The 12,085-nt window shown below is 42.1% G+C and overlaps 1 protein-coding gene across 2 annotated transcripts in view; it reads right to left on the bottom strand.

Annotated features, from left to right (window-relative positions):
• Positions 1-7,959, bottom strand: part of RNF169 (ring finger protein 169) — an 80,418-nt gene extending 72,459 nt beyond the window's left edge. For both annotated transcript variants that reach the window (XR_008529375.1, XM_054576269.1), the window contains exon 1: positions 7,448-7,959. Coding sequence is in view for 1 of the 2 variants with exons in the window: in XM_054576269.1 (XP_054432244.1) it covers positions 7,448-7,943 (496 nt within the window). In the remaining variant the exon portion in view is untranslated. The remainder of the gene's footprint in view (positions 1-7,447) is intronic.
• Between the last annotated feature and the right edge of the window lie 4,126 nt (positions 7,960-12,085).

The raw sequence follows: 12,085 nt of genomic DNA, 5'->3' as shown, positions 1-12,085 counted from the left end.
TGCCCAGCTTTTCTGGATATTTGTAACAGAAGAGTCTTCAGTTTACCTCAGCCATCTTGCTAAGAGAATTTAGGCTCTCCAGTCCATTTGTTACATTACAGCCATAGCTGGGCGCTCTCAAAAATACAAAGATGAACTCCTCTAAAACCCTCAGTGGATTCTCACCTCCTTAATATGGCATCCGAAGTCCACTATTATCAGGTAACTGCTTATTTCCACCCATTCCACCTCCTTGTATGCTATGTACTCTATACTCCAATCGCTCCTATTTACAAACCCCTAGAGCCCCTTGTTCTTTCATATTCCTATACTTTGAAATGTACTGTTTTTCCACATCTTTATCTTGCCCTCATCCATTTACTGAATACTCATAATCAAGTGTCTGCCTTTCATTGACGCTGGGTTCTCTTTTTGCACAAATAGCTAACATTTATTGAACCATTTACTGAGTCAAACATTCTAATACAGTCTTAAAAATAACCTTTCAATTTTGCTATTACTGCCCCCATTTTCAAAATGAGGACACTAAGATATAGAGAGGTTAAGCAATGACACACCTATAAATGGCAGAGCTGGAATTCAAACACAGATAGTATGTCTCCAGAACTTTCTCTATACTATGTTGCCTTCTACATCTATATTTTGCATTACAATAATAGCATCTATTATGCCACATTTCAGTTGCATATATACCCATCTTTCCAACTACAATGACTTTAAGAAACAGAATCATGCTTTGTTTCTATTTGTAGCTCCAGGGCCTGGCACACAGAAGGCCCTCAAATGGTTACTAAGTGAATGAGTGACTGAAGGAACCGTCCCCACAGCCACTGCTTTCACCCAGCGCAGCCCCTCTTCATCTCTTGCCTGCACTACTTAAAATAACCCCCAAACTGGACTCCCTTCCTCCAGTTTCTACCCACATCTTTCCTTCACACTCCAACCAGGATTATCTTTCTAAAGCACATCATGACGATGTTAATTCCGATACTTAAAAGTCTTTTATGAGCCCTACACTGTCTATAGGATAAAGTCCCAAAGTCTTTCAGCATGACATACCATGCCCTTTATGATCTAACTTCTGCGGACTCTTCTCTTCTTCCCCATTCCAGCCCCACATTCCATCTACATTTAACTTCTTGTCAGTCCCTGAATATGCCAAGCACCTTATGCCTTCGTATGTGCAGCTTCTTTTGTCTGACATGGCAATTCCTTCATCCCTAACCTGGTGAATTCCTACTCTTTTTTCAACATTCAGCTCAAATGCCTTGCTCATATTTCATTCAGACAGTCAGTTGTCCCATTCCTATACTCCAGCGATTTTCAGCAGGTGCGCCACAAGAATTTTTAAAACATGCAATACCTAACTATTTAGTCTGGAGCACTGTCTCTTTTCCCTTAAGTTGTTAAATTTTAAAAAATGACAACAGCCAACACAATAGCCGTCTAGTATGAATGAATCAGAAGTCTCCCTATTCTTTTTTTGTCAGAGCACTATATTTATTTACTTACTTATTTATTTTTATTTTTTGGTGTGCTATTTGGTGTGCTACAGGATTTTACTAATTACTTTATGTGTGTCATGAGATGAGAAAGGTTGAAAATTGCTCTACACTCTGTTGGCATCATGTATTTACCTCACTTACCACTTCATATTGCTATTTGGTAAGGTGTGTTTCCCCAATCAGACTGCAGAATCTTAAAGAACAGGGACCATATCTTATTCACCTTTTTTATTGTATTATCTTATACAGCATGTGCCCCAAAATGCTGACTGAATTAGTGGAATGAAATTTGACAAACATATCCTACATCCTACGTACAAGCAAACTCAGATATAAATGAAGTCAAGGCAGGCAGTTCTTCCAAGATTAACTGGACATTAGACAAGAATTATGAATGAACAAAAATAGATACTTCATAAATTCCTGCTGCTCAATTCTGAATTCCATAGAATGAAACTATGCCTTCACAGGTGATTAATGCTTAGTTAGTGAGGTAATCTCTCCTGAGTTTTAAAAAGACACACAGGCACACAGCAAATATTTTCTGCATTAGAATAACACATAAGGACACTCTCAAATTCTGGCATATGTGTCATTAAGGATAAAAAGTTGGGTCATTTTATACATTTTAAAACAAATCCATACAGGTCAGGGAAATTCCTGTCCTTTTACACTACAATCTCATGATTTCATTATTCACTAGTCCTAAATGTAATTTAGGCTGCACACACAGCAAACATATTCTGCCAACTGAGGAATAAACCAGAACTACTTGATTTTCACAGAAAGGGGAAATTTCTTAAACGTATCAATGTTAATCCTAAGTTAACAGGGAGTTTGGGGTGGGATAAAGGGAAGGAATAAATGAGGCACTATTCAAGTTTTCTGATCTATTCCATTTTTTCTTTTAGATTTTATTTATTTATTTTTAGAGAGGGAGAGGAAGGGAGAAAGAGAGGGAGAAAAATCTCTATAGATTGCCTCTCACAGACCCCCAACTAGACACCTGGCCCATAACCCAGGCATGTGCCTCAACCAGGAATCAAAGCGGCGACCTTTTACTTTGCAGGACAACACCCAACCCACTGGGCTACATGGGCTGATCTATTCAATTTTTGAAATTCACTTTCAACACTACAAATAGATAAAAATTTTAAACTGCCAATTAAAAAAATTCGTCATCCTCTGTTGAGCTTTTTTCTTTAATTATTACCCATACAAGAAAAAGAACTGTCCTAAAAAGGACTTGGTTTCAAATTCAAAGGCAGCATAATTTAGAATGATCATACTTGATTTCAAATCATAAGGTTAAATGAATTCTTAACAGTCACTAATTATTAACAATAGGGCTAAGTGTTACTTTTGTACACAGTTGCAAACCTACCTATGTGGTAAATTTTAAAAAACCAATTGACTAGGACTGTCTCTAAATTTACAATATAAGCTCCAAAAGGGAGTGATTCTTTGAGTATTTCAATACTTGCTGTCTTCCAAAGACCTAGAACAGTGCCTGGCAAAGAGTAGGCATTCGTTACATATTTGCTGAATATTGCTCAAGACGGTTCAAATCCTTTGTATGTCAATACATACAATAGCTGCAGATGCAAAAAGAACATGAAGTTGAAATCTGAGTTCATCTTAAAATGATTACTGACTTAGATTTCACACACAGTGTTGCACAAGTCAACTGATACTATACCCAAAAGCAAATTGATAATGCATATAAGAATAAAATAAAATGTTTTACACAGGAATCATTAAGATTCTGAACTTTAAACTTTGCCAATAAGCTGACAAAACCAAAAATGTCACAAGCACAACTCTTCCACTTTTTTTTTTCTTTTTAATTATAGACAATGCAACTCCAAAAGAGCCATGGGGCTTCAACAAAATATTTAAAATTGTAAGAATTTCACTTCAACACCAGTGTATTTACTACAAAATTTCATTTACAGTATTATAAAACAGGCCTGACCTTTCTTCTATCAGTTGACCTAACTATGCTAAAAGAATACGAAATGCAGTACTTCTGAATATACCTAAAATTGCTAAATCTGTTTGTTTCCCACTTCTAAAACTACAATGTAAATATTTATGAAACTGGCATTTTTAGTTTTCTTTACTAAAAACCATCATGAGCACTTAATTGTGAATTAGGCTAAGTTTTAGCCTTTATTAATGGGTTACCCATTCTGCCCTTGTTTATCTGCTACTAACTGATGATGGCCTTTAGCTGGTCACTCTCTGTTCTGGGCCTCGTTTCTTTCTTCTGTAGAATGAGGGACCTGAGTTAAAGCAGTGGTTCTTTGTATTTTAAAAAAGATTATATCTATTTACCTTTAGAGAGAGGGGGGAGGGAGAGAGAAAAATAGGGAGAGAAACATCGATTGGCTGCCTCTTGTAGACCTCCAACTGGGGACCCAGCGCCTCAACCCAGGCATGTGCCCTGAGTGGGAATTGAACCAAAGACCCTTCAGTTTGCAGGCTGGCGCTCAACCCCCTGAGCCACACCAGCCAGCAAAGCAATGGTTCTTTTAATCTTTTCTTTGCAACTGTTTGAGAATCTGGTGAAAGCTACAGGTGACCTCTCCATAAAAAGGCACATTCGCACTCATATAAAAATTTTATAAACAATTAGTTATAATGGTAAAAGACTGGAAACAACCTTAATGCCTACCAACAGATGGTTAAGTAAACTATATTATATCCATTTAATGAAATTGTTTGCAACTGTGAGGAGAACGAAGAAAGCTATGTACTGACATAAAGAGATTTCCAGCATAGAAATGATGAAGACTGCCATCATTGTTACATGAAAAAAGTTACAGAACATTGTGCATAATATACAACCTTCTGTGTAAAAAAAAATTAAAAAATTAAATATATTTGAATTTTCATGTATAAGCATAAAAATACTATGGAAGAGTAAACAATCCTTGGTGGGAATGGGAAACAAAGAAAGAGGTAGAGGAAACTTTTTATTGTGTATTTTTATATTGTTTGATTTGAATTATGTGAGTACACTGCCTACTAATATTTATGAAACTGGCATTTTAAATTAAATTTTAAATTAAAAAATATCGTAGCCCTGGCAGGGTGGCTCAGTTGATTGGAACATTTTCCTGTACACCAAAAGGTTGCGGGTTTGATACCGGTCGGGGTGTATACAGGAGGCAACCGACTGAAGTTTCTCTCTCACATAGACAATTCTCTCCCTCTCCCTCTACCCTTTATAATCAATAAGCATATCCTTGGGTGAGGATTTTATACACATACACACATACACACACACGCGTACGTGTATACACCACATATATAATATATAAAATTATATATATATAAACCTAAAGAAGTCCAGCCCTGGCTAGGGTGGCTCAGTTGGTTGGGCGTTAGCTGCAAAGGAAAGGATCACCAGTTTGATTCAGTCAGGGCACGTGCCTGGTTGCAGGATCATACCCTGCCTGGAGTCTGTGCAAGGGGCAGTGGATCAGTGTTTCACTCCCTCTCTTTCTCCCTCCCTTCCCCTCTCTCTAAAAATAAATAAAAACTTTTAAAACATAAAAATAAAGAGGTCCAGACAACCCACTCACTGAAGGTAGAAGAAGATAATTCCCAAACCATGTCAGCAATATTCTTCTATAATGTATTAACTTCATAAGCATGTAATTATATACACTTAATGATCCATCAAGAATATTTAAGAAAAAATATTTTTCATAATGGCACTCATATAAACATTTAAAGTAATTGGACACTCAGTGGATACTCCATGACTCAATAGATACTAATTTGGAACCTCGTTTTAAATAATTTTCCTTAATCACTGATATACTTTATGATAAATTTCTTCAAGGGAAAGGGTTTTCACAATTCAACAAGCCATACTCCCTCTCATGATTCAAATTTCAGAGCAGATATTTCACAAGGGAGTCCAGAGTTTGGAAATAAAAATATTGGGTTGGCCAAAAAGTCCATATTTTTTTTCTGTAAAATAAGACACATTTTCACTTTCACCAATAACTTTATTGATTTGGATATTTTGACTATATAGGATATCTCCTGCTATTGACTTCTAGTGGATAGAGGCCAGGGGTGCTGCTAAACATTTTCCAATGCATAGGACAGCCCCACAGCAAACAATTATTTGGCCAAAATGTCAATACTATAAAAAAACTTCGCAAATCATTTTTGATTCATTCAATCAGTCACAGCACCTTCTCCATATACAACACAAATCTTTTTTTGTTTCTGTTGCGTTTTTACCTTTCTTGAAATAACAAAGCATAATACTCTGAAAATGTTGCATATCTTTTTCCATCTTCAATATTAAAACGGCTGCACAGAAATTCACCAATTTTGATAAGCTTAAATGCACACTGATATGACAGCTGTCACAATACAATCTAACAAAATTGTTTTGAATGAAGCCAAAGACAACTAAGCACTACTAGAGCCATCCTGTGGAGAAAACTAACTTTTTGGCCAACCCAATAGAAATTCCTATCCTATTTGACCATATAATTAAGAGTACTAATAAGGAGACTAGAAAAATACTGTCTTATTTTTTTAACATAATCTCAGAAAATAAAGCAAATTAAATAGCATGAGATCATCACATAGCATCCACAAATTAGATGATAGTTGAGGAACCCTTCATCCCTGATTTAAGCAGAAATCAGGTGGAACTGGATTTTCGTCCTTAGCTACTTAACCTCTCTGGACCTCAGTTTCATCTGTTAAGTGGAAATAAAACTACCTATTTCTTAAAGACGTTGTGAAGCTTAAAAGAGGAAACACAGAAAGGTAAGGCACAGAAATAAAAGATACCCTAGTACAATGGCAGGTGTCTGGCTGCTTGAATCAAAACAAGCTGCATTCTGGAACCTGTAGTTTCTAGCGACTGCACTTTCATACATAAGCCAATGCCTCCTTTACCCTACTGAAATTAATACAAGGCAGAATTCCCAACACAAATGGTGCAAATATCTGGCCTTTCCTGCTTATGTCTCTTGAAAACCTCCGAAGTAAGCATTTGTTATCAAAGCTGGAGATGTGTTGATTGGGTGTGTCTCAGAGTCCTAAAATAAGCTACAACAGTTTTGTGTTTTAAAGCGGGCACTTTCTGTGTCAAGCTCAATTCCAAAGAGTGGGAGGCTGGGAGAGGTAAGAAAGGCAAACAAAGTTGAAGGCAACAGTCCTGAAACTTTTCATTGCCAGGATGACAGCAGGAAACCTACACTGCCATGGATAAAAGCAGCCCCCGCAAGTCAATCTGTTTCGTCAACTTTTAAACCCCATGCAACCTTTTTTTTTCCTTTGAGCTTATTAGTAGTATTATAAATATAAACAGTAGTCATTTATTGTTTTCTCACTATGTGCCAGGCTGGGCCAAACATGCATTTTTTTAAAAATTTTGTGAAAGCTGCACTTGTGAGCTCATTCCTCAACCTACTCTCTCAAGTCTAAAAAGCTCCTGTCACATCCTCATATTCAACCTGTTCCCTAAACTCCTTATAGTCCACCTCTCTCTCTCTGATCCATTCAGGCCCATAAGCAACCTGCCTCAAGCTCTTCACCCAACACTAAACCAAACACTTCTCTGATCTTCCAGGGTCCCTGTGAAGTTCATTCCCCTCCTTCCACGCAGCAGTCCCAACCTGGCCCTAACTTGTTACAAGAATTCTATGGTTCCCTCCAAACTTCTGACTTACAAAAGGCGCAGGACCCTCTCAGTGCCCCCTCCAAATCCATCGGGCCCGTACTTCATTCCAAAGTTCACAATTGAGAAACAGATAATGCACTTGGGCAAAGCCCGGTTCCAACCCCACAAGAACTCTCCACACCCACTCCAGTAGGGCCTGGGACCCTCCATTCGTTAACCAGGCCGGGCTCGGCGCGCGCGGCCTCGCTCGGGACCCCAAGGGGAGGAGGGGAAGCTCCACCTGGCTCCGCCGGCGCGGCGCGCGGCTCCTGCTCCAGCCTGGGCCCCTCGGCGGCCGCGCCCCCATCCCGGCGCGGGCGGCAGCGCTCCGGCTGGCCGCGGCGGGCGCGCTCGCCCAACACCTCTGCGTTGGCCTGGCCGTCGTCGCGGGCCCGACGGCGGGCCCAACTCGGGCCGCGGGCGCGGCAGCGTCGGCAACCTGGGCCCGCTGCGTCGGCGGCGCGTTGGGCGCAGCCTCGGCAGAGCGAGTGGCCGCAAGGCAGGGCCGCCGCTTCCCCCGGGGTCTCCAGGCACCCGGCGCAGCCCGGCTCCTCCGGCCGCGGCGGTGGCTGCAGCAACGGCTGCGGCAACACGAGCAATGCGTGCCCGGAGGCCGGGCCCTGGGCCCCAGTCTTGGCTGCCGCCATCTCGTCACAGCGGCCCCGCCGGCTCCGCCGACTCAGAGCTGCCGCTGCCGCCGCGGAAGAGGCCCGAGTACTCGGACCTGCCGCCGCCATCTTGTTTCCCGTTTGAGGGGAGAGTCCGTTGCGAGGAGAAGAGTAGAAGGTGGGGCAGTGAGCGGCAGGCAGCGCTAGCTACATATTCATGAGGGGGCGGGGCCAAAGAAGGTTTTTCCCGGCTTGGTAGTAGGTGAAACTTCATTAATATTTGTTCGTTATACTTTATATATACGGTCTTCACACTCCTTTGGCAGTCATTACAATTTCCTTTTATTCAACCAAATGAAGTTGAGAACTGAGGGGCTCATTGGAACTTCTGAGCAGTATTAAAGTTATGAAGTAATTACACGTATTTATCCTGCAAGACCCAATAACTGAAGCTAAATTGTAAATTACCCAGGACCCCTTCTCCGTGCATCATTTCACGTGAGGGTAGCTTTTGTGACTGAGAGTAGGCCTACTGTCACCAGAAACCGCCAAAAATAACAGCTTGTCAGTCCTCATCTCCATATCCTTCTCTGTGTCCCTTCCTGAAACTCCCGCCTTTTGGCTGCAAAACCTTACTTTCTTGGGTGGTTTTCCCCCCCAATTTCTTCAGCTTTTTCTCAGACTCCTTCCCCCTTGGTTGGGGCTCCCATGTGGGTGTTCCTCTAAGGTCAGGCCCCAGGCCTCTTCTCACTCTGCCTGTTTCCCCCACCTCCTGCTCACACTTTTTCCAGCTGAAACTCCCTAATTGTTATCTGCCGTCAACACCTCCTGAGTCCAGCCCTGCACATTCCACTGCCTGATGGAGACATCATCTTGGATTTCTGCATCTCTGATGTGCAAAACTGGTCACTGTTTTCTACCCTCCTTTCAAAACAGCTCTTCTTATTTTCCTCATTCTGTTAAAGGTACTATCCTCCCAATTCCTCAAGCTCCAAGCCTAGTCATCTGTACTTCTCCGTCATCTCCCACATCTGTCAGCTGCTTAGTTCTGTCCATTCTCCCACCACAATGACTATTTTCCCACCTATCCTCTCCTCTTTATCCCCCTTCCACTGCTCAAGTCAGGTCTCATCATCTCTCACCCAGATTAGTGCGGTAGCTTCAAAAGATTGTCTCCTTGCCCACAGCCTCACTTCCTCCAATCCACCTTCCACAGCTCTTAGAGGTGCTTTCTAAAGGATAGCTCTGACCATGTCATCCCTGCCTGGGGGGGTCACTGGGTAAGGTCTCGGAATTTGGAATTTGATACGAGCCCCCTTTCTGGATGGAGAGAATATGAGAGTAAGAATGGCTCTCCTCTGCCCCAGTTCTGCTATAGCAATTCTCCCACCTTTTCTTCTTCTTCTTTGCGCTAAGGTAGATTTGGAGCAGGAAGGCATTAAGAAAACATTTCCTTTTGGGAATCTTTATAAGAAAACACAAGTTTTGTAAGAAGAGCAAAGTAAACACACACACACGCGCGCGCGCGCACACACACACACACACACAAAAAGCAACATAATGCAATGAAAGGCATCAGAGGCCCTGGGTTTCCATGAGATTGTCCGGAAACAGTGCCTGAGGTGGCGGTAAACCAATCCAAGGCAGAGAGCAGAAAAAAGAAAGAAGTGGATTCTCAAGATGAGAACCAGATGGCTACAGAACAGTCAAGAATTGAAAAAAGGTCAATGAGTAATTGAAACAAGCGCTTGTGTTTACAGAGGCCCAGACAGTCACAATCCTGCCAAACACAGAAGTATGGCCTCAGTTTGACTGTCCTTTGTCCAGAGGTCCTCCTCATTTCACTCCCCAGTTGTGGTTCTTGAGGACGGTTTGCCCAGATTCTGACAAAGGAGGCCCATGGTCCAGAGATCAAGCCAACTACCATTAGAAACAGGGCCCTTGGGGTGGACTGTTCACTCTTGACAGTTTGGGCCTCTTAATCTGAAACCTGTTTACTATGGGGGGAGCTGAAACACTTTTCAGCGTAACATGTTGTAATGAAGAAATGTAACATGTTTTCTTGGATACAAATAAAGACAGGAAGTGTTCTTTTGCGGAGGGGAAAAGCAAGAGGTCTAAATAGCACTGTACCAAAAACCAGGAGATCTGGGACTGGACGTGGCCCCGTTCCCCCTTTCATGAACTCACTGTGTGTGCTTTCAAACAGGTAACTTTTCTCCGGGCCTTCGTCTCCTCATCTTTAAAGTAAGGGTATTGGAACTCAGCAGTTGTCAACTTGGGATGCACCTCACAACGACACACACCCACCAACCCCCACCTACACACACACTATATTCACATATGCCAAAGCCCCACCTCAGATCTACTGAACCCAAAAACTGAGGGTGAGATGCCAGCGTGTGTTATTTTTTTAATGTCATGGGAATGCTGATGAACAATTCTAGATAAGACTACTACGATAGATTAATTCAAAGGTCTCTTCTAATTTTAATATTCTAGAAGTCTTACTCCCAATTTCCAGTCCCTTCTCTCCTTTGCTGTTGCCAAAGCAATCTTACTAAAGCAGGAGCAGTGACAGAAGGCAAAGCAAATCTAAGAAATCTGGAGAGTTATTCACTATGTGAGAAAATGAGGGAAATGAGGATGATTCTAAAGTGTCAAGCCTAGGAGCCTAAGGTTATGATCATAATAGACAACTGACAAAAACAGAGAAACTAGAAAGAAAAAACAGTCTAAAAGATGAGGACATGGTAGACATTTTTTTTGTTTACCATCAGCACCCAAACCTTCTCTCTATTTGGCGGAATGCCCCATTCTATACAGAATTGCTGGGTCTAGGGTAGCTGAAGCAAGGAGATATTCTTCTCCCTGTCCCCAGCAGCCAGAACATGATATATGATCTAGGCTTAGCCACCTGGCCACTCCTTTCTGAACTCTGAATCTTCAGAGAATGATACAAAGACATATTGACATACTCAGAATTATTTAGAGCAATGGAGACAGTAGGTGTCCAAATGCAGTGGGTCCTTCAGAGGTTGGAGGTTGACGTCCATACCATGGATGGTGACCACGTCAGATTGTTCCTGAGGAATGAACTTGGTTGCGGTGCCTGCTGCCTGGCCTTTCTAGATCACCACCCATTTTCCATATCCAACTCTCCAGCCTTCCTGTCAACAATTTGTGTTCTTTCAGTAAATTTCCCCTTTTCTTAAGTTACTCACAAATTCTGTTGTTTGCATCAAAGTACTCTGACTGAGGCATTGGTTTGTTGTTTTTGAAGTGTCATCTGATAATAGTTGTTTTGTAAGTTATAAAACAGTCTGAGATGCTTAGTCTGACGGCCTAGAATAGAACAAGCCCGAGTGTCATGTGTTCTTTTTTCTAAGCCATCACCTGTACCACAGACCACCAAGGGACGAGGGACTGCCAGCCAGACTCACTTTAATGCATCGTCCAGGATGCCAACTGGAGCAGATAGCAGTGCAGCCATGCCTGCCAGCGCTTCCTCTCCAGATGCTTTTGCTCTGCCTCTCCTGCTGAACTTTCTAAGAATTGCATTGCTGCCAAAATTCCCTGCCATCCCTCTTGTAGTGTGACTACCTAGGTGGCTCTCCATGGGCCATACCACCACTACCCATCCCTTCGGCACTCCTCACTCACATCACTGCAAACCTCCCCTCTTCCCTTTCCTCTTCTCTGCTTCTCCCTGCTGGATTGAAAAACTCCCCAGGTGAAGACAGTCTATTCTCCCTGCAGACCCAAGAACCCCTTTTTGCCAACCCAGACCCTGAGTCCATCCTGAGACCTCACAGAACTAGGGGGGAGAAGGCTTAATCTCTCAGGCCACACCAGTATCACCTCTCCTTTACCCTCCTCATGTCTTCTGGTGGAAACTTCTTCCTGTCCCTTCTTCCTCAAGCCATATTTCCCCTTGAAATTTGGCCCCTTCCCTTTGCTCTAAAAATTCTTGATATAGCCCTGGCCAGGTAGCCCAGTTGGCTAGAGCATCATCCTGATATGCCAAGGTTGAGGGTTCAATCCCCGGTCAGGGCACATACAAAAAAAAACAACCAATGAATACATAAGTAAGAGGAACAACAAATCAATGATTCATTCTTTCTCTCTCAAAAATAAATAAATTCTTGCTACATTATTACTCATCTTCAGTTCCTTCCCTTTTGTTTCTAAGGAGGAAGTAGTTCTTTCTGCAAAGCTAATCCTTCTTCTACCTGTCGTCTTTCCAACCTCCTCCGTATTCTTTCCAAACA

The sequence above is a fragment of the Pteronotus mesoamericanus genome, unplaced genomic scaffold, assembly GCF_021234165.1.
Source record: "Pteronotus mesoamericanus isolate MK-2021 breed Mesoamerican mustached bat unplaced genomic scaffold, CSHL_Meso_final contig_33, whole genome shotgun sequence".
Taxonomy (NCBI): Eukaryota; Metazoa; Chordata; class Mammalia; order Chiroptera; family Mormoopidae; genus Pteronotus; species Pteronotus mesoamericanus.
This window is presented reverse-complemented; position numbering and strand designations above follow the sequence as displayed.